This window comes from Haliotis rubra, unplaced genomic scaffold, assembly GCF_003918875.1.
Source record: "Haliotis rubra isolate DU_JTF1 unplaced genomic scaffold, ASM391887v1 Scf794, whole genome shotgun sequence".
NCBI lineage: Eukaryota > Metazoa > Mollusca > Gastropoda > Lepetellida > Haliotidae > Haliotis > Haliotis rubra.
The window spans coordinates 335,969-360,427 of record NW_025767517.1 but is presented as its reverse complement, the minus strand read 5'-3'; the positions used below and the strand labels follow the sequence as shown (position 1 = coordinate 360,427).

Below are 24,459 nucleotides of genomic sequence, written 5' to 3'. Positions count from 1 at the left end.
TAGGTTTCAGCTCCGCCCCTCGGTCCGAGATGAAGTGGATATTTTTTCTCAGCAACCGTTATAGATCGGGAAACCAAATTTGGTATGTGTTTTCAGGACATGAATGCTTTGATGGACTTCGAAATCGGAAACCGTGTTACAATTTTTCAGAGTTATGGCCCCTGTCATACGTTTCTTGACTCAGTGCATGTTATCCTCAATGAGAACAGACTTTCCCACTCAACAGCTTATGTATCGCTATTTGTAGGAAGAATGAAAGTTGTCAAAACAGGAACAGAACATTGATGACCATGTCTTCTTGTTTTCAGCGTACCCCGCTTTTTAGCGAGTAACATATTCTATGTTACCCTCTGGAATGTCGAACTGTGGGAACTCATTTGTTACTTCGTCTTAGTAATTCTTTATCTCGAATAATTGAGTCATGTATGATGTACGGAAACTACCGATGTTTTGCGAATGCAAATTCATGGATGGGAGATAACTCTAAATTTGTTTCTTTTGTGTTCTGAAAGATTCTAAGTTATAAACAAATCTAGCGACTGTCGGTTTGGGCTAATTGCCTAACTCTGGATATGCATGCGACGATGCAAAACAATCTTTGCAATGCGAATCTCCTCAATATTGGAGATATCTCCTGGGGAAATCAAACACAGCCCTGTCTATGAAAGCAACTTTAATCTCAAGCGTGATATTATACAAAGGATCCTGTATATCTGGATTCATGTTAGGTTAACGTGAAGGCGACCAATCCCCCCTGCATTGTCATCCGTCTCTGACTTGATAGATTCCATCCCGAGCATCTGTGTTGCTAGGGTATCAGTTGGAGCGGACTGGGCCATGGCGTACCAACTCCAGGCACCGTCGTAACCATGGAAATAAGACCACTTGAACTGATCCTGTGACGTCATTCCGGCTCCTCGAACCTGGTTGAACTCGGCGATGACGAGAGGTTTGTCCAGTTTATACTCCGAAGCGTTGTGCTAAAACAGTTAATCCCGGGGGCGTTGTATATATCACTGGGTCCTGTCTTCGTGTCCCCAAGTTTCGGAGTTAAGTATAATAGAAATGTAAAGAACATATGACTGACAAGACAAGAAAACATATCAATGGTCGACTCTAATCGTTACCAAACGTGAAGTAGTATAACCATTCTATTGTGAACCAGTGCAGGTCATTAGGCAGATCTCATTACTGTAGGGCCCGTAAAGATCCGGGTTAGAATTGGTCTTCAGCAGCCCATGCTTCTCCTAAAAGGCGACTAACGGGATTGGGTGGTCAGGCTCACTGACTTGGTTGACACATGTCATCGTATCCCAATTGCGTAGAACGATGATCATGATGTTTATCATTGGATTGTCTGGTCCAGAGTCAAGTATTTACAGACCGACGCAAAATATCTGGAATATTGCTGAGCGCGGCGTTAAACAACAAACCAGCCAATCCATCGTGATATGATATAGAAGATGCATGAAAATGACAAAACCATGACTATGATCACACGAAGTTTATGTTAAAAGCATAGTCTATGTTACCATATGTTATTATAAGAACAACTATTATTGCGGGTTTTTTTTTAGATATCTGAGTATTATACATATAATGCGGAATACAGAATATGATCTCAATGCTTCAAAATAAAACGAAATTATATAATTTAGGATCTCAAAACTATGGCGTGGCATGAGCTCAACTATACGAGTGTTATAGGGATTTTTCTTGGAAAAGATTTTGTTATAGATCTTTTTGTGCGAGCTATTTTCAAGCAAGCTATTGCTATACCCAACCCTGTTCATCGTAACGTTTGAAAAATGGCATTACCAGCCAACAAACACAAACACCAATATACTTATGTTCACTAACCAGAGGGCGGTGAGGTAACCTAGTGTTTAAAGCGTTCTCTGCCACTGACAAAGACCCGGGTTCGATACCCCACGTGGGTACAATATGTGTGATGCCCATTTCTGGTGTCCCCCCACCGTGATATTGCTGGAATATTGCTGCAAGCGGCGCAAAACTAAACCCACTCACTAACTAACCAGGAATGGTGCCCAGGAGTCGAATATCTGCGTCTTCTCCCCGTCATAGGTGTGAGTGGAATAAAATGTCAGATGTCCCTGGAAACAAAAAAGGAAACCAATATATTACAGCACACAGTAGAAGGCCATCAGGTAAATTACGTGAAATATGTTTTATACAATTTTATATATTTTTATGATGTTTCAAATAAAGACAATTCATGTATTTCATATATTTGTACATTAAATGTGCACAGCAAAATGAAACACTATAGTAGTATGACATATTTACGTCGAAGGCATGTGTAACCCCAAACAACGAAGTGAGCAGTGATCTCATATCTTCGCCGATAACCGGGTACAAGCAAGGTCTGTGACGGCCTGAGGTTATGCTAATTAGCTACTTACACAGTGGTAGTTGTTTTGACAAACAGAGAGAAGTGATGAGGTATAATATATGTTTATTGAAAAGAGCTTATCTGTGGTGTGTTTACCTTTGCCAGTTATCCATGTAGCAAATGAATTTATAAAATAACATTTAATGTACAAATGTCCATGCAGGTAGCAAAAGTAATGTAAGTCCCCATGGTCCCTCGTTTGGTGATCTACCTTCAGTTGTTGGCGATCTATAGCCAGTTTTTATATTGTATTGTCCAAATAGTGCTATTAGTTTTAATTTTCCACACTAGTTTTAGTTGTAATTGTGATATTCTAGTTGTTTTACTGTCCTTTGTCGACAGGTTTTTATAACATACATCTATTCCATTTCAATGTTACATATGTTCTCGTCACGATCCTCCAAATGTTTTCACTTTTTATTGTATAAATTGTTCTCGTCACGATATGGCTGAGATATTGCCGACGAGACGTTAAATATTAACTCACTCACTCACTCACTTTAATGTACAAATATATAAAACATATTTCACGTTGTTACTCTATAACAAAAGTATTCAGTAACCCAGTAAAAGTGGACTAACGGGATTGGGTGGTCAGTCTCGCTGGCTTTGTTGACACATGTCATCGTATCCCAATTGTGTAAATCGATGACATGGCTGTTGATCACTGGATTGTTTGGTCCAGACTCGATTATTTACAGACTGCCGCCATATAAATGGAATATTGCTGACTGCGGCGTAAAGCTAAACTCACTCACTCATTGACGTGAGAGGCGACTAACAGGATCGGGTGGTCAGGCTCGCTGGCTTGGTTGACACATGTCATCGTATCCCAATTGCGTAGATCGATGCTCATGCTGTTGATCACTGGATTGTCTGGTCCAGACGCGATTATTTACAGACCGTCGCCATATAGCGGGATATTGCCGAGTACGGTTTTAAACAGCAAACCACCAACCCTCACTTTTTATCTCTCATGTAAATACACTCCAATTATATAATGACGACAGTTGGACATACCTGGGGTTTTCCTCCAGCCTTCTTCATACACTCATCCTTGTAGTAGTTGAAGAAAGTAAACTGATCTGTGTTAGACCGCACGTTCCACGACCCGGCTGTTATAGGCGTGCTCGGGTCCACGTTTCTTATAGCGTCGGCTTGTCGGGAAATAAACCTGGAATATACAATCGGGGTACACTTTGTTACATCCGCAATACTTCACCAGTCCTGATTATACAGGGTGCTTTTTTGAGACACCAACCTTGTTGAAGAAGCCATATACTAGAGTTCCTAGGAATCAACGCTTGAACCAAAAAACGTACAAAGCTTTAAGAACTTCAGAATCCTATGAAGAAAACTCAACCTCATACAGGAAGTAAGAAATGTAGCGAACCAATTCGACGCCACATCCACCGCACCCGGTGTCAGCGATCTAACCCAATCATCCAATGGGGCATCCAGAAAATGAATGTCTGGCACATAAAATGAATGAGTTGTTTTCTTACTGCTGTGATACCGCGAGACATAACCAGTGGTTAATACTATGAGCAAGTCCCAGACCTCCGGGTCTATTGTACTTATACCTGGTTATATAATGTTAACGAGTTGAGTCGCCGCATTCAGATAGTATTCCTGTTCTACCACGATGCATCTATGTTAAGCGATATGTCTGTCTAAGGCATTAACCGATTTCTATTGTGTCCAAGGGACATAACTCTGTGTATCTTTATACCACTGGCACAGAAGCTTGCGTGGAACCGAAACTTGACCGTTGACTGAGTGAGTGAGTTTAGTTTTACGCCGCACTCTTCCAGCTATATGGCGGCGGTCTGTAAAAAATCGAATCTGGACCAGACAGTCTAGTGATCAACAGCATGGGCATCTTTCAACACAATTTGGATACGGTGACATGTGTTAACAAAGCCAGCGAGACTGACCACCCGATCCCGTTAATCGTATCTGACGATAAGCATGGGTTACTGAAGGCCAATTCTAACTCTGCTCTTCACGGGTTTGTCCGTTGCGGCAAACGTAACACACGGGGTGACCTGGCCTCAGATGCTTGGACATATAAGTGCCCATAAGCACAAAGCGGCCTCAATGCAACCATTGGGTTTGTACTAATATCGCTTTGTGCAAATATATCAACACAGCATTAGTATACGTCTCTTATAATCGTGATTTTGTTTGTGAGTTATCATCATGGTATCATCCATATAAATAGATTACAGAACGAGTGGGAGAATATTGAAAATATTCCAACGAGGTATTTGTAAACGTTTTGATTTATTCACGAGCGAAAGGGAAAGCGAGTGATAAATCAAAACGTTTACAAATATTGAGCTGTTATATTTTCCGTAATGAACATCCACGAGTTTTGTGATCTATTTATTACACACACGACGGTAAAAATATGTGATCCATGTTGACACATCAGGCAGGCGGTGCCGGTTGTAAACAAAACGAAAGGGAGATAACTCTGTCACGACTACTTCAAAGATGAAAATAAATAATTACAAATATTCAATTAAAAAATAATACTAATCCCCATTACACCGGAATTGAATTTTATTTATCCACAAACCTACTGTTTTGTTTGATTGACATTTTTGACAAAAACTGCTTGAAGTTAAAGCTTGGAGTTAAAATGTTCAATTAAAATATCGAGGTGGCAACAGAGTCCAGCATTATGCGTCACTATCGTTGAATAACCTAATTTTGGTTACACAAAAACTAGTTGGATGACTTTCAACTGGTTACCCAGCACCTGTTTCCAATAAGCAAAATTATCTCATAAAGATATTCAGAACAACGTGTGTTATAAATAATTGAATATCAATAAAAAAAAAACGTGAACATCTACCCTGATTTCCCCAGGAATGGCATCAAACAGGCAACTAAAATCTGACATCGTTGGAACTCATTTATCCTGTTCACCCCTTGTATTACGTAGCAAATCGAATAATTTTAGGGACATGCATGGGGTTTTCTTAAACACATACAGAACATTGAACACACCTTAAAAAGTCCTGCATTGAGAATACTTTCCCGGCCCAATCAGCTCCGGAACCTTGCAGGCTGTTTGTGTCGAAGCATGGTTCCGAGTTAGTCTCGCCCGGTATGAGAAGACCTTCTATTTCATTGATGATGTCATATCCGCCCAAACCAGGTTCATCCTTGATCGCCTTGGCCAATGGGATGAGTCCATTGTCGATGTAGGACTGTAAAATGGATTCGTCCTTCACCAAGCCGTCCATTTTGCTGCCATGCAGGGCGCCATTCCACAGAGTAAGGAAAATGACAATGTTGTACTTGGCTGCCGTTCTGAGATACTTCTTGATGTCACTGATGAATGTTCCTTCCTTATCGAGGCTGACCACGTGACCGGAAGAGTCAAATTCCGGAGTAGTCTGTCCAGTTACGTGGATCCATGTTCCTGGCAAATATTTATTTGAGCGAGTGAATATGCTCAACACTTTGAACAATATTTATTGCAAAATTAAATGTCAAAACGAAACGTCAAAGACTGACTGACTGACTGAGTTTGGTTTTACGCCGCTTTTAGCAATATTCCAGCAACATCACGGCGGGGGACACCAGAAATGGGCTTCCCACATTGTACCCATGTGGGGATTCGAACCCGGGTCTTCGGCGTGACGAGCCAACGCTTTAACCACTAGGCTACCCCACCGCCCGAAACGTCAAAGAAGCAGCAGTCTCTATCATCCGCCTAAATAAGTCCTTTGATTTGGTAGGTTCGTTTGTTGTTTAACGCCGCACTCAGCACTATTCCAGCTATGGCGGCGGTCTGTAAATAATCGAGTCTGGATCAGACAATACAGTGATCAACAGCATGAGCATCGATCTACGCAATTGAGATGCACACTCCTCTGAGCAAAGTAGAGAAATGGCATAAAGGGACAAAACAAAAGATGACAACATATGAATGGATCACTTAAAGTCAGTGTTGACTCCGGGTTTATCTAATGGGGTGAGACACGTGAAGATCCGGGCTAGAATTGATCTTCAACAACCCATGCTTGTCGTAAGAGGCGACTAACAGGATCGGGTGGTCAGGCACACCAGTTGCGTAGAACAATGCTCATGTGGTTGATCACTGGATTCGAGTATTTACAGACCGCCGCCATATAACTGTAATATGGCTGAGCTGAGTGCGGGCTAACCTAAACTCATTCACTCACTCTATCGGAATAATAATAATAGTAATAATAATAATAATAATAATAAATGTGCATTTATAATGCGCGCAATCCAGACAGATATGCCTGCTCAAGGCGCTACAATGGGAATGTATAAAGATAAAAGTCAGGGAGTGTTGAGTGGAGTTAAATGTCACTATGAAACTTATGGGTCTTTAGTCTTGATTTGCCGGTAGCATTTGTCAGGCACACATGCCACCATTCGTAACTACTCGTGCCTTTCCGTAACCTGAAAGTAGACTTGCACCCCTCTCGTAGCCATGTCCGGGAGAACTATTCCCCCCGAATGCGCGCATGTAGAGAAGAAATTGGGTCAAAATAGTAAGTTGAAATAAGTTTCATTTCGGCTTGCATAAATTTTTTCCCAAACACTTTAAGTTTAATTTTAATTATCGCATAGTCCTCCTGGGTTTCCTGAATATTTATAACCAGGACATATTAACATTATGGCGTAGGAAAGTATTTAAGCATGTTAAACATACCCTTTGAAGTAATTTCTTTGGCGTGGGTGCCGTGTTTGTTTTCCAAGTAAACAAGAGTTACTGCCCTTGAAAATAGTTCAGCGACTAGACTATTTCGTTCTCTCTGCGCTTTTGCGCTCAGACGGAGTCTAGTTCAGTAAAATGGCTACGAGAGGGGTACGAGTCTTCGTTCAGGTTACGGAAAGGGACGAGTAGCTACGAATGATATGCCACGTAAACATAAGGGTTTGTCTTTGCGCTAACGCAACATAGTGACAGGGTCTGATGGGAAACGAGACAGTCAAATGGAAGATCTGCTGACACATAGCACATGCGCTGATTTTGTTTAAATCGGATTAGCTGTGCTGTGTACAGGAATAGAGAGTCTGCTGGTCAAAAGTAAAAGAAATAACGAGAGAGCTGAAGCACCATCAGATGTTCCTACTGACACTGTTACAGTGTTTATAGAATGTTAGAATTCCATCAAAGACCATCCTCTAACAAGAGGCCACAATAGTCTACTCAAGGTCAATCAGTGAAATACACAAAATAGGAAAACAAAGGAAAAAACGACATAAGCCAGCATAACTAAACGTTCGTTCCGACTCGTTATGAACTATAATCGATTTCGTTTGCTATTTACATATAATTGAAAACAAATGCGATATGATCAAATGACATGTTCGATATGCTCCCTGCCATTGATTTCATTGAATTTATAGGTTGAAGTGACTTTATACTCACGCATGGAGTTTCCACCAGCTTGCTGCACTTTCCTGAGGAAACATTCAAACTGAGTCTTCCTGTATTCGTACTGGTTATTCCCGAAATCGTAACCATAGGCAACCCAGGCCTGATTTGCTCCAGACAGAAACACCTTCTGGTCGTTGATGTAGAAGTGCTTCCCTTTGATCTGAAGCTTCCGACCTAGGATATTAGGATAGAGTTGGAGATACTATGAGAGAGAGAGCGAGAGAGACAGAGAGACAGAGAGACAGAGAGAGAGAGAGCGAGAGAGAGACAGAGAGCGAGAGAGAGAGAGACAGAGAGAGAGAGGCAGAGAGAGAGAAAGAGAGACAGAGAGACAGACAGAGAGAGAGAGAGGGGGGAGAGAGAGAGAGAGAGAGAGAGAGAGAGAGAGAGAGTGTCTGTGGAAGTGGGAAACCGAGAAACAGAGAGAGAGAGAGAGAGGGAGAGAGAATGGGTGGACGAGGGTGGGAATTGAAAAAATATTTACCTGAACCAGGTTTGCTTAAATCTCCATAGTCAATAGGATCGTTGACTCCATCCGGGCACTTCTGAGAACTTTGTGGTGCCTGAGACGGGTGGCCGCCATTGTTGTTGTTGTTTGGGGCAGCGGTAGTGGGCGTGGGGGTGGTGATGACAGGGTGGCTACCCACGGGAAACTTACATACGGGGAACGCGTTGTCGTAGGCGGCGTCACAATCCTGGTCACTCCACACACCCTGGGAGAACTTGGCCATCATCTGAGCACATTTCTCCACGCCATTCCAGTTGTCAGGCTCACCTGGATGATTAATTAATATTATATGATGTCACCCGGGACTAGATGTGGGAAAGGTGAAGTCGATGTGAAGGGGGCTTTCAACTGTTTTCATTTTTGTCACTGTTTGCAGTCGTGATCATGCAGCCATCAGACGTCCCCACTTCCATTAGCCCGGGATGATGCTTGCAGTTCTAGACTCAGTCTCGCCGGTTCAGGGTTCTGATACACCGAAGGGTGGTAACTCTTGGTATCTCCAACAGAAGAATACTTACCAGTGTGGAAGTACCAGTATTTTACGACAGATCCGTCAGTCCAGGACCAGGAATTATCCAGAGACAGACCAATCCAGCAGGACCCGCCAGCTGTAAATAGCCATTTCATGAGGATTCAACAAAGTATTACAAAGAAAATGCCCGTTAGAAGCTCTCATCAGGGTCATATTTGAAAGAGATTCATTTTCCTCGGAACGTACGTTCTGTACCAGAACGCAGCAGCAGAACAAACTATAGTTAACAGGAACCAGTCTTCATTGCACGCGGTAACCAAAATATATATACATACAGGGCCACGTACACGAGTGAGTGAGTTGTGTTTTACGCCGATTTCAGCAATATTCAAGTACTATGACGGCAGGGGACACCAGCAAATTGAAATTAACAGGAACCCATTCTTCTTAGCAAGGCATACATACAGAGCCACGTACATGATACGATAACGGCGCTCGTATACTTACGAAGAGTTACGTCAGCTGTAGGGCCAAGATTGCTAAATGTACGTAAAAGTAGATCTAGGTGTGTTTATTATGTCTGGAAAATATATTTTATAAAAAAAAACAATGATGTTCTGACATTTTGACAGAGTGTACTCTCTTTACTTGTATTTTACGAGATGTTGTGACATGGTGGGACAAAAGGAACAGACGCTTCTTTTACATTTTAGTAAGAGTGCAAATATTTGTTTCCAGATTGAGACCAAGGAATGATTACCTTTCCGACAAAGTTGGTTCACTTGATCATTCTCTGTCTTGCTGTGAATGGAGACAAGATGGCCGCCATAGCCAACACACACATCCTCCGCTTGTTTGAAGGTCATTTTGACGTTGACGAGTTGGATGTTAAAACCTGGAGAAAACCCAATATAAATGTGATCAGAAAAAGAAGGAGTAGTTATAGTGATAGTGATAGTGATAGTTTATTGCATTTCACAACAAATTTCAATCATCCTCAGTCAGGAAGTTTTGACTGCTAGTAGTAGTAGCAATCGTTTTAGTTGGAAGAGGAAGACACGGGTAACAGTAGCAACATCATCATCAGTAGTAGTAGTAGTAGTAGTAGTAGTAGTATAGTAGTAGTAGTAGTAGTAGTAGTAGTAGTAGTAGTATTTGTTGTTGTAGTGTAGGTGCAGGTTTTGTTTTTGTTAGATTTTGCAACAGATGTTTAACGCTATCTCAGTAACGCTTGTCTTCACCAAGTTGAATGCTATACAATGTGTATCGGCGCCTTCAACAAGACTTAGTGGTCCTTGCCCACATGAAATGTCTGTACACACAGAATATAGACGGTTGCCATGACACTGAAGAAGCCACAACATTACGAAACCGGATCGTTATCTGTGAATCCACTGCAGAATCAGAAATATATACTAACGGTTGAATGCAATTGGTCTGTGTGCACCGTGGAATCTGGTGTAACGTCATGATCGTGCTGGAATAGTGCTGAAAGCGGCGTAAACCAATACGCACCCTTAGACATCTTATCTAAGGGACTATTTAAAATTATTAACCACCCTGTCAGTCATTGCTGTTTCAGTTTACATGTGATATGCTGATGGCGTATGTTTTGGGAGAGTCAGTTGAAATATCGGACAACACAAAAAAATGGAGATACAGGGGCCCTGTGACCGGAAGACGTATAATTTGTGATGTGTTTTTTTTCATTCCATGACACAAAGTATTAGAAATTAAGTATATATAATGAATACATTATCGGACTTGATTAACGTTACTACCTCCCGGGTTTGTTGACCCCGTACTGGGTGTGGTAAGGTCAGGGGCGGTCAAGGTCGCGCTACTATCCTTGACCCTGCATATAGGGTAGGCGTGGTCGTAGTTGGCGTTGCAGTCCTGGTCACTCCATTTTCCGAGGCCGAACTTCAACAGGAGCTGGACACACCCCTCCACGTGGTTCCAGTTGTCAGGTTCTCCTGTAATCAATAAGGTCATAGGTCATGGTATCCACATTGAGTAAATAATCCTTATGATTTTTGTTTGTTTCTTTCCCTGAAATATGTACCAACGCAACGCACATGCAAACACATCTGCAATACGTAAATAAACTGTTTGTTTTATGTTTAACCCTAAAACTATAATAATTATTGTTAAAATCATAATTACACTCTTATGATTCCTCCATTCTATTGTATATAGTTCTTATCTTATTAGGGAAAAGTTTGACCTTGGCCTTCAGATTCGTTTACAGGAAAAAAAATCATTCACAATTTGGCACTTGTCACAGATGGTAAAGTCACATGAAGGCGAGGTGATAACAGCTTCAACTCGGTTTCACAATCTCACGGCTCCATGCTTCCGAATGTCACGCATATTTGCATTCATTGTGACAAAAGTCAAGGTCATATTACAAGGCCGCCGTTTGCGATCAACAGAAATGTCGTCAGTGGACGAATCTCTTTACCCGTGAAGATCCGTATGAAAATTAATTTCCAGCAACCCAAGTTACAGATTTGTGATCACGTCACACCTATATGTAATATATATGCAGTAATTAAAAGTTTTCTTCGACCCGGCTTTTAGAATTTCTGGGTTTGAAATAAGTGATATTTTCACAGCAGTGAAAAAACTACTTCATGACACAACACAGTTTACTGTCCAGTATCTTGTCACATAGCTCAATAAATGACTGTAAACATGTGCATTTCACCATCAAACCTCCAGCGAAATCGCGCCGTTCAGCTGACCGCAGGGTCATTCAGTGCAGCCTCACTGCGCGAGTGCTACTGTCCCTCTCTCTGTTTCCCTCTCTCTATCTCGTACGTCACACGAGTGTCGTATCGCGTTGACCTGTGTCGTAACGACTTGACCTGAGACTCTAGCGATTTGATTGGATAACCGATGACCCCTCAATTAGGTTACGTTGTGAAGGAACTACTTTTTCATTCATAACAAACACGTGAATTCATTCATTCTATAACTTATATGCACCGTGGGAATGTAAACATTGCGAACGTTGCCGTGTCGCTGTTTAATTGTGAGTCGAACTGAGACAATATATGCGTCTAAACACGTAAACTCAAAGTTTCCACCAGTGAGGTTAGCCGAGTGAAGCAACTGCAAACTAAGAAACGGGGTGCTACGGAGTAGTTTAATGTAGGAGACTGTACGAGGCGATGACAACTGACATGCATCGTGACGTTGGTTACCAAGGGGGCAGACGAGCAAGGCGTAGTGACGTCATTACAGTGTGACGTCATGCAAAAGTGTACTACAGAACAAAATGCTTCCGCAACCTCTTTATGAAACCGGTTTCGGTTTCAAACAAAAATACGCTATTTTGTCAATTTAATGCATGTAAGACGTGGGTAATAAATGAAAAACCACACTCGGTCTCATAACATACGAATCATACGAAACTCGTGACCTTCCTGTGGTTTCTATGGATACCATAGGAAGGACACTCGTTTCGTATAATTCGTATGTAATGAGACCTCGTGGAATATTCTCTTATGTATTCGGGCGCAAGCACCGAGTTTGACGTTCCCGCGAGGACCACAGGAATCATTTGATGGATATTATTTTAAGTGCTGATCTTATTCAAAGAATGAAAACAGATAAAAAGATATCAACTCATATGTGTTGTCTCGATTTTTATTTTATTTTCGAAAACCGAACTATGTTTTCTCTGTGTGCCTGAAGAAAGAGGTATTCAAATTACATTTGAGAGAAGTTGAATTTTGAAAATCAAATTTTCTCACATTAATAATGTTTTAATTTAATTGAACAAAATTGGAAGCATGTAATAGATTGAATATACATGTATCATGAGTCTGATGAAATATGATGTATCCGTCTGTCATCTCGAGACGTGAAGAACATTTTCATATTCATGAGTGTGACCTTTGACATTTCACTGACCTGAGTGGAAATTTGTGTATGGCTGTTTTGACCCATCTGTCCAGGCGAAGACGTTGCTGGAGGCGTCCAGACGTCGGTACCCCAGCCAGCAGTCACCATGAGCTGGAGGAAGGGAATACCAAGTTTAGTTAGAAAATGTTCAAGGGGGACTGTACAAAGAATGCCTTTCTAATATGAATATAAAGATAACCAGCTGGCACTATAATGTGCCGTCATTTTCGAATTGCAAGCTCAAAAAACGTATCGATATGTTACTCAGATCTACGCCATTCGTATTCCAAGCTAAACAGCAAACAGTCTCCATATGCCGAACAAGTGTCAGAACTATTTGACTCTCAGAAATGCATATCGAGTACTCATTTATGCTGACTCAAACAAATATGGTTATAATTCATCGCGATAATCTTAAGTGTGAGTTAGTTTAGTTTTACGCCACTTTTAGTACTATTCCAGCAATGTCAAGGCGGGGAACACCAGAAACAGGCTTCACAGATTGTACCCATGTGGGGAATCGAACCCGGGTCTAAGGCATGACGAGCGAACGCATTAACCACTTGGCTTCCCCACCGCCCGATAATCGTAGGAATATATCAAAGCGAGTGAAGAACTGGTAGAATCATAACGTTGCTATCTCAGTCTAACAAAATGACAGAAAAAGCTTTAAATCCTATGGTGAAAACTTAGGTTGTTGGCAGGCACATAAGCTTACTAGTGAGTGAGTGAGTGAGTGAGCGAGTCAGTCAGTCAGTTTAGCCTCACGTCGCAAGCTTACTTTTGAGTGAGTGAGTCTGTGAGTGAGTCAGTGAGTGAGTGAGTGAGTGAGTGAGTCAGTCAGTCAGTTTAGCCTCACGTCGCACTCAGCAGTATTTCAGTTATATGGCGGCGGTCTGCAAATAATCGAGTCTGGATCAGACAACCCAGTCATCAACAGCATGAACATCTGTCTACGCAGTTGGGATACGATTACATGTGTTAACCAGCCTGACCACCCGATCCCGCTAGTCGCCTCTTACGACAAGCATGGGTCACTGAAGACCAAATCCCGGATCTTCACGGGTAGAAACTCTAGGCCTAGAACACATACATGTTCCTGAAAGATGTAGGTACGACACTTGCAACCAACTGATCTGGTATGACTGATTGCTCTCATGTCTCATGTGTTTGCGTTAATACCATCTGCGTCAAGCCGGGTTTCCATGTGCGCGTAGTGCGTGATGCATAGTGTGATATACTTTATAGTATATCACTAAACAGCCGTTTCCAGTGCGTAGAGCCCGGGTTCGATTCCCCACATGGGTACAATTTGTGAAGCCCATTTCTGGTGTCCCCCGCCGTGATATTGCTGGAATATTGCTAAAAACGGCGTAAAACCATACTCAGTCAGTCAGTCAGTCCAGTGCTTAGTGCGTGATGTTGCATCCGCTCAGAAGTGTCCAAAGCATCACGCAGCGTAGGGAATCCCAAGGGGTTTTCCCAATGTCACATGGTTTTCATTGCACACACAAGTTACAAAATGCCACGGAATTCGGTGCCCGATATACTTGAACAATTAATTGAACTCGTTAGATGCAATCCAGCCATCTGCGATGCATCCAGGAAGGCCCACAAGGATGTTACGAAGATCAGCAATATTTGCAACGCAATTACAAGGAAACTCCAGGAAAACAATGACCAAGAAGGGACTGATATTTTGAATATGTTTATCATGTTAAGTTTCAAAGTACCGTTTTGAATTTACAATTGTGATAAGTATGCCCTCCAGGAAAAGAAAGACTTGATTTAAGGCATACCCTAGCTTTTATACACGTACACATGGACTTGGACACTACGCACACCTAAGACGCACTACGCATTACGCAATTACGCAGACAGTACGTGAGAGTAACGCGACTTTGACCAGTATTCCCGTTAAAGGACGACTCGACTGCTTGACCAAGAAATGCAGGTTTTACTCGTTTACCAATTAGGTGAAGCAAAAAACAACTGCGTTATTGACAAACTAAGAAACAAGATCAGCGGGACCATGGATTCGATCCCACGAACATAGATTCCGTCTCGCCTAAGGGACGCAACTCTGCATGAAGAAATGTGGCATCTCAGAAAACCTGCCCATTTATGACAACCTTACCTTTAGCTTCTATTCTAGATTTGACATTTTGCAGCATAAAACGTCGTTTCCTTTTTCATGGTACACATGCATAATATTCTGAAAAAAAATGATGATGAGAAATGCACAAAGACATGTTTTCTTACTCATGCATGTATTCGTGTACGCTCAATCGCACACGCACACGCGCATTAATATGTCGTTTTCAAAAGACAAACATTTGTTCACTTACTCATGTCGCACAACCTGTGAGCTAGATCATTCTCGACATCGCTGTGTATTGACGCCAGATGACCGCCCAGAGTCTTGCACCTGTTCTCCGCGTCATCAAAGGTCATCGCGGCTCGGACGATGGTCAGGTGGTCAGCTGAAACACACATGGATTTGCATGCGCTATACTAGAAGTTGGCATAACAGGGCATACAAAAACAAACGCAAAGGAACAAAATTTCATAGCAAAATTCTTATCAAAATTTTTAAATGTGTAAAGTGCACTACGGTCGTAGTGGTGGAACACCGTCACTGTCGTGGAGATTATTTATATATTTTTTTGTTTATTTACATTTAGATTGTTTTCACGGTGTAATGATGCCGACCTGCAGAAATCACTATCTCCATGACCTTTTACAAATATAGAATTATCTTTAAGTGAGTGAGTAAGGTTTTAAGCAACATTCCAGAAATATCACGGCGGATGACACCAAATATAGGGGTAAACATGGTACCCAAGTGTAGATCGAACACTTTAACCAATATCTCGCTTGTATGGAGGCTTTACCTGGACTAAAACCTGGACTAAAGGAATCGCGTGCCATATTCAGGTTGTTCAGTATATCACCCACTGGATTATCTACCTCTCAGTCGTTTTTTACCGTCAAATTAAAGCCACATACGGCCTAAACAATTACACGTTAACTAACGAGGGAACGACAGATTATCTTTCTCGACCCTTACATAATATATATAACGAGGCCAAGATACATGTAATCTGTCATTCCCAGTCACGAGTGCCAAATGGTGTACCTCCCTAGAGACTTACAGGGAAATACTTCCTTCCCATAATGGGTAATTTTGCCGTATTGACAGTCAATAACTAACTGTTTTGCATTCAGAATGAAATTATAATAAGGGTTGAATTAGGCAAATTCAGTGATAGAACATTTCAAAACTAGGTCGGTATTTCCTTCATAATATCTCAAATGTAATGACTTTCCAAAAAAAGAGATGTACTTGTGTCAAGGTAACGCACCTGAGACGATCCCAGTCCCAGCTAGGAGTCCTATGCAGAGGACGAGAACACCCATCTTCATCTGATCTGCAACATGCAATACATCGTTTTGTTTAAAACAAATGCGTTAGTTATTTTTCCAATGTCGGTATTCTATGGTACCAACAAGGCCTGCTGATGAGCCAATCTATTTTCGGTGTTGTTATTTTGGGGCTATATATTGTCACTGCTACAGTCGAACCCCAATGTCTCGTACTCGGTTGAGACGAATTTGCGGTTGTGTCGAACTCATCTCTCGGTCCCTGTTGATTTCCTTGTATTTATCATTATTTCTACCCTGATGTCTCGAACTAGATCTGTCGAATTCCTGATTGTGTCGAACTCAGTTTAGACACCCAAAATAACATTCCACATCACAAAGTCATCAGGAGTATGGAACATACGACTTATCCGCATTTCGAGACAAGCGGGGTGTAGGCATTCAACCACAGAAATCATCATGGTTCAAAACGTTACATTGAAGAAAACTATATCTTTATGTTGTTTTTCAACACGTTGTTAGTAACTCAAATTATGGTAAACATCAAAATGTACTATGTATACTGAGTATATTTCGCAAACAAAGACGTAACCTCTGTGTCAGCCATATGAAACATGGGATTCGAACGTGACGAACATTCTATCCAATGGGCTACCCTACATATAACATAAGCCAGTATGGGAATATCATTGTTTAGAATCGACAAGAGATGCTGATATATCTTACCTTCCCAATACCTCAAACAGAAGTATCTAGTACTACCGGCTATGATCTATATATAATACATGTCTTATCTATCTTGCAGCACATGCTGGAATTAACACCTGCTACCACGTGACCTAATGGCACCTGGTTATGTTTTGGGACCAAGTATCGTTCACTGTAGACAAGAAATAAACCATGATAATCACTTCCCTTACTGAGTGAAAACATCTAGGCTTGCCAAGCATTCTAGATGAGCGAGAACGTTTTCGTATACCTTTCGTTCCAGGGTCTGCACGGGGGACATAAACAACGATATCCTGTTTGTTTGAGATGTAGATTCGAAACATATTTATTAATATTTATGATTATCATTTATTATTGTGATTTATTTAAAATTTCCCTACATCGGGTGGATAAATAGACCGATCCAGACTGTCAAGCAAAACTAGCGCATAAGTCAATTTGAGCCAGAAGGCTGGGTGCGCTTTGCGGATTTGTAAGAGTTACTTCCGGGTTCAAAGTATGCCTCCGATGCAATGTGCGTTCGAATTACGCCATTCTCACTCGCTATATCCTCTACGTATTGCGAGGATTTGATGTGAACCTTTTATCATATACCCATGGAACTTAAGATAGTAATGCAGGGGTGCAATACGGATGCCGTGGTCAAATTCCGTAGTGCACCCCAGATTCCGTATTGAACTCCTGCCGGTTCTACTGATTTGTTTTATTAAGTAACAGATTAATGCAAGATAAGAGGGTATGTTATAAATATAGAACGTCATACTAGTGCATTTGGATGTTTTGTATTAAACTTGTATTGCTAAATACAGATGCAGATGATGTACACCCTCGCATGTAAAATGGACCTTTCTGTATGTAAAGTGAGTGAGTGAGTTAATATTTAACGTCACCTCGGCAATATCTCAGCCATATCGTGACTTCTGTATGTAAAGCAAACATTACATTTCAACTTATAAGTTTATTCCTGGACAAAAGAATTATATAAATAAATTGCATATGTTAAAAGGTATTTTTTGTTATTTACACTGTATATATTTTTCTCATTATAATATATATAATATTATAATATTATAAATGTATATAGATATTAAAATGGATTGTTAATATTGCTAAAAATACAAAATTTAAAAATCATGTTAAAAATTACAGCGATAGCTTAGCAATGCAAATTCTAATACAACGTAGCATAAAATGTGAAAATGCTAAAATGCCAAAATTACAACATACAAACTCAAATCAGAAATCAAAGCTTAATGTGCTCATTGTCTATATCAAGCCCCAAGTTATTGTTAAGTGAGTGAGCCAACCAGCTAGTGGGGTAGAACCAACGCAAAGTGTAGGGGTACTGAGAAAACATGCATATGGGTCATTCTCAAAAAGATGAACAAATTCGTGCTATGAAAAATATGAAAATACAAAGCATCATACTGAATTATCTCATTATTGTTTTGAATGGTCAACACATTAAAAAGGTGATATGCGGTCATGATAATTTGCACACAGGAAAGTAATAAAAATATTTTTACAAAATAAACTTTTTTTTGAATGTATCCACTGAAAAATGCGGTCCACACAGTGGTGTAACAAAACATAAAAGTATTCTTTTTTCAAACTTTGATGTCAGATAAGGAATTTTTCATATTTGTCATTATTTACAAACTTTTTCTATTTTCAAATATAAATTAAATCGTTTCATTATTCTCACATATTTAATTGTAAATTTGGCAAAAGGGCTTGGTGTGAGAAGAATGTAATGGTAACATATGATATTTTTTTTTCTGAAATAACTTGTATACTTAAGACTGAACATGTTTTATGTATACAGTGGTATTAAAGCTGTTTTCAGTTATCATAAAATATCAGTCTAACTGTTAAATTATTCTTTTGAAATAATTAAATGTTAGCAAATATGCATGTTACACCACTGATATTTTTTGATATCCTGCCTGTTACACCACTGAACTTTCTGCAACTTACTGGAACAGTAAACCAAATCAACAGCCATATGATGCTTTGGATTACTTAATAATCATCACTGGAGAACGGCTTTCCAACATGTGACATTGGAAAACAAATTATATCAACAGTTAAGATTAAAATGTACAAATTCAAAGAATACTGTGACACCAATGACATGTTGTGTTACACCACTAATTTTCTTTACCTCAATATAAATCCAAATTAATTGCCTATGTTGTAATATGGTTACACCAACGACATTTTTGTTACACCACTGATTTTTATTGAAATAACTTCAACGATAAATTCAAATTAATTGCCTTTAATTGATCATTAACAGAATTGAACAGCTCAATAGCAACTTTTGAACACTCAGATTTTAAAAGGTTTTTCAAAAATAATATTAAAAACAATAAAATGAACATATTGTAGTAATACTGTTACACCAATGACATTTCTTTGTTACACCACTGATTTTTCTGAACTTTATATACTAATATACCAGAACAAATTACCTTCACAGACTTTACATGAGTTAATGGTCATAAAATATACTGGATAAATACAATGCAAAGCAGTTGAGTTTTGTGAACAAGTGACTTAAATGAACATTTTGTCAGTGGTGTAACAAAAACTGTCAGTGGCGTAACATTTTCCCATGTTATACCACTGACAGTTACACCACTGACCTATTCCCACTTTTATGAACTTTATAACAATTAATGCTCCCTAACCACAGACCACCTGGCATAAATGTTGATGTTTTAGCAACTTTGATGTACTTTAAATAAACATTGTTATGAAAAAGAACACATGAATAAGAAATCAACGTTACACCACTGACTCGATAAAAAGTTATGATATAAAGTAGACTCACCAACTGCATCAAACTTCAACATCAAAATAAAATTTGGCCTCCACAAAACTTCTGCCACGAGAAGAAAGTCATCAGCAAAGGGACCATTTAGTGTTTCATATTTTTTACTCAAACGAGATAATTATTAATGTCACAAGTTTATATTCGTTACACCACTGACTGTGACATTTTGGACAGTCATTGTTTTCATTGTAATTATGTGATTTTCATTTTGTTTTCAATATTTCATGCAGGAATGTGTTTTTAATATTGGTGTTTCATTCTAAATCTTTAAAAAATATGTATAAATACCCTGGAATTTAAACTTTATGGTACTGCAAAGTAATGTCGCTGTCCACTGACAGTGGTTTTTCTTTCAAAATGATGATAAAAACCCAATTTTGTCCCAAAATAACAAACAGGTACACCATTTTACATCATTATGAGGAACAAAATACATTTTTCTTTCATAATATGATTTTTGAAAAAAATTGAAACAATATTTTCAGAGCAATGTGTTACTGACCAAAAGTTGGGCAAATTTTGAGAATGACCGCGTTCGAGATTTCAAGACGGAAAACTTTCGCTGGCGGTGAGTACTCGGAGTAGGCTTTGATGTGAGCTATGTTTTGTTGATATTTCACAGGCGTGAGCTTTTTATATGTTATGACAGGTGATTACCGATTTAACTGTTAATATAATTTCATTTGACTATTTCACCACACGTTCTTCTTACCGAGTCACTCTTTCAGTTCGATACTTAACATCAACGTCATTTTTTAGCATTGTCAGAATTTCTAACTGTGATATAGATATGCCTCTGTCTCAGACAAAACTCAATGTCCGTTTTATTGACACCTATGTGTCTGCCTGCCTGTCTGCTAATGACAATATGCAATACACAACTTCGATCAATGACCACATGCAATTTGAACTTAACACCTATCAGGCTATACACCATAAACAAAACACATTGAATTATGGCTCGTGCACCCGAGTTCTGTCTCTGTCATATTATGTAATTACACAGACAGGCAGGTGTGATACTTGTACACATGACATGTTATGATGTCTGTTGATTGCAACATGTTATACACAAACAAATGAGCATGTATTTACAAAACCCAACATCTCTATACACACACAAAGAGTGTATCTGCAAACGAACCAGCCAATGAAAGAAAGTGTTCGTTACACTTGAGTGCACGCCCACCCACTCTGACTGGGTTCGGTATCCCGGGTGCTTCGTTTCGAGGGAAGTAAACCCAAGTACAAAATATTGCACTTTTGATTTGCGATTGTATGCTTATAATTTTGTTCATTTGTTTTTTCATACTCAGCAATGTATATGATATGTCACGAATAAGTGATAATTGTGTTTTAATTATGTCTGTTTCTTTGGTTGCATGTGACATTTAACGACGGAAGACAAGGGACTAAGCGTAACCCTCACTGCGCTGATTCACAATCATAAATCACCTTCTATGTAAATATGCGGCTTGACACTCCTTCAAGTTTGTATGAAGATGTCCGCACCAGAAGAGTATGAACTTCAGCTACAAGCCTCAGACGAACACAAGGTAAGATGAAATCTAAAATATATATGTGAATGTTTGTTTAGATTGATTTATGTTGGTACTGACATTTATTCTATTTATATGGCAAACATGTGACACTGGGGGAGACCAAGAAGGACAATCTTGACATTGTGAGAAATCAGAGAAAACGAAAGTTTTGTGAGTTATGAGCTCTCAAGTATAAGTCGATACACGCGCAAAACACCTGTATGCGTACATAACATCGGACACTGTACACGCACAACAACATGTGCATGAACACATATACAAATAGACACACACACACATACAAAGACACTAGCTCGAAGGTATACGTGAACTAGCACACAGAGATTTGAGGTAAAAGAACAGTCATGCATTCAATTTCACACAGTCACGCAGAGATGAATTATTTCGGTTTCTAGTTTAGACAACAAAATAATATATTTGTATATCTGACAAATCATGTTTGAATTACATATACTATTATAAGTAATAATTTATTACTTATACCTAATATGCATATTTCTTTTTTATCGGACAAATCAATTGTGTAGCTTGTAAATTTATGTGACTAAAACCCCTTTTAATACATATATCAATGTATAATTAGTATTTTGGATCTGGCACTTCACTTGTCCAGGAAATACATTGTTTGGAGTGATTAATTATGGAAATATTTATCATGATAGATATTTTCAAATCTCGACAAATATATACTGACGTGCAAATTAAACTTTCTCTTCTGTGAAACTGAATATATTTAAAAGCAACAACAACGAAGTAAAACGTAAACGGTTTACTCTGTCAACAAATCATGTACTCACGTGATAAACACACAATTTCGAAATCAAAACAAAATATTCAGGCGTAATACATGAAAATGCACACATGGAGTGAAAAGAAGAGATTTCCTTAAAGATAAGAAAACAGGAAACAGAATTAATGGGAAAAGTGAAGTCTCTAATAACGAGTATGTCCACCACTGGCCTGGATGCATGAATTAACGTCTTTTGACTGAAGTGGTCAAGCGTCTGTTGACGTCAGCAGGGATACGCCTCCATTCATTGACGAGGGCCTGTGCCAGCTCCTGTCTTGTAACTGGAGGATTCTGTCTTCCCCAAATCTTTCTACTGAGTTGATCCCACAAATGTTCGATAGGTGACAAGTCAAAGGAGCGAGCAAACGTTGACGTTGTTGGCGTTCAGAAAGTTCTGTACAATCCTAGCGACGTGTGGGCGAGCATTGTCGTGTTGGAATACGACTCCCTGTGTCTGTTGCTGTATAAATCGCAGGACCACGGGCCTCAGCACCTCATCGATATACCGTTGGGCAGTCAGATTACCGTTGACGACAACAAGGTCAGTCCTCTGGTCACCGCATACGTCACCTCTGACCATGACGCTATCGCCGCCATACGGCTCCGACTCCTGTACACAACGAGCTGTTCTTTCACCTCTCCTCCTGTACACTCTAACTCTGCCGTCGGACCTCGATAGACAGAATCTGCTTCGTCAGAAAACAGTACCCTTCGCCAGTCACGTAGCTGCCAACGTCTGACTTGTCTGGCCCAGCGTAGTCTCAACTGAAGATGTCTATCCGTTAGTAGCGTTCCCCGGTATGGTCGATAACATCTGATACCATGGGCACGAAGTCTTCTTGTTACTGTCCATCGACTCACGGGGTGACCTAGTGCCGTTGCCGAAGATGCCGTCACCGTCAGGAATCTGTTCCGCAAGTGCAACGTTCTCAGATGCCAGTCGTCCGCTGCCGTTGTTACCCGGAGTCTGCCTGTCCGTGGCCTGTCCGATGTCTGACCAGTCTGATTGAAGCGTTGGCGAAGGTTCCTGGCAGTAACTACGGAGCAACCAAACGTTGCAGGTACCTGACCAAACAGTAGCATTCCTATGGCCCTCTCTCGTTCTGCTGAACTTAAACGTGGCATTTCTTTTGTGGTTTTCTGTCATGTCACACGCCCACCTGTCGCATGCAATGGTTTTCTACACTTTCCGCACGTGCATTTTGACTTTATTGCACAACACGTAATTTCCGCAAATCCCCCTTCAACAGTTGACTTTTGGTGCGTTTGGTCGCACTCGTTCCCAAAATAGAACTTCTGTTTCATACGAGACCGACAAGTATACACGCACCTGATTATTTTCCGATAATGTCAAAAATATATCAATGTTGGTAAGAGAAAGTTTCTTTTGCACGTCAGTATATATCTTCACAAGTGTCGTATTTCGCATATGTTTCAAGCCGACAAATTTTGTTTCAGGACAATCAGTACTATCAGCGAACAAGATTAGATTATCGTAAAAGTACTTGTTTCTCAGTTGGGGACACATTACATTGTAAGTCCAGCTGTATGATGTACACAAAGTGACACGTGTCTATATCCTAGACCGTGTGATGTGCATGTCTTACGGTCCAGATGTTTGACAGGGTGAAAACTATTCACGTCTGTCCAGTGAGTGCATGCATGTCCCTGAATGCCCCAAGGCTAAATTACGGCAGTTCTCTTGTATATTTACACGAATAAAGGATACAGCGCTACAAAACATACATGACAAGCGAGTGATAAATACGTTATTATGAGGACGTGTTCATCACACTGTACTTGAGGTATCGGTAACAATCATACACGAATTCTAAACGGAAACGAATTAAGCATTGTTCCTGTACTGATGATTTAAACGGTAGAGTACATGGACAATAATGCATGTCTTGAATAACACAGACGTGGGTTGAGGCTTAGAGGCCCATTAATTACACGCTTCAACAATAAAATGACTGGTTTACTCCCAAAAGTTAGACGTCCCAAAAGTCATACATCCCAATTGTCAGACTTTTCTTTCAAAACCGTTATCAGTTGGCGCACATTTCTTGAGAATAGGTGAGTAGCGAGATCTATGTGATGGACTATGTGGATAGGGTGGCTCACCTTCTGGGTGAATTGCAGTGAACTTTAAGTGTTGTACAAATTAAAGCGTTATAAAATTATATGTAATGTGCAAATCCTTGTTACTATTGTTACTGTATAAAAAATGTTACAATGTTACGACAATGAGCATGACTTTTATTATTATTATACATTTCTACTGTGTGATAATGAACTTGACTTGTGTAATACATCCCTCCAATGTTTCAACTTGAACTCTTCTATATCCATACCACCTAATTTTCATTACTGAACCAACCGTGACAAACATTCCCAGTACATGTGCCGTAGTTTC

The 24,459-nt window shown here is 40.0% G+C and overlaps 1 protein-coding gene across 1 annotated transcript; it reads right to left on the bottom strand.

Annotated features, from left to right (window-relative positions):
- Window positions 1-656: 656 nt before the first annotated feature.
- Window positions 657-16,894, bottom strand: LOC124261281. Its single transcript, XM_046695590.1, has 13 exons — window positions 16,850-16,894; window positions 16,105-16,170; window positions 15,088-15,222; window positions 12,749-12,850; window positions 10,609-10,803; window positions 9,588-9,722; window positions 8,874-8,963; window positions 8,332-8,622; window positions 7,839-8,021; window positions 5,432-5,849; window positions 3,434-3,587; window positions 2,037-2,114; window positions 657-980 (listed from the first exon to the last, which is right to left on the bottom strand). The coding sequence occupies exons 2-13, from the start codon at window positions 16,163-16,165 to the stop codon at window positions 720-722; spliced, it is 2,103 nt and encodes a 700-aa protein (XP_046551546.1). The 5' UTR covers window positions 16,166-16,170; window positions 16,850-16,894; the 3' UTR covers window positions 657-719.
- Between the last annotated feature and the right edge of the window lie 7,565 nt (window positions 16,895-24,459).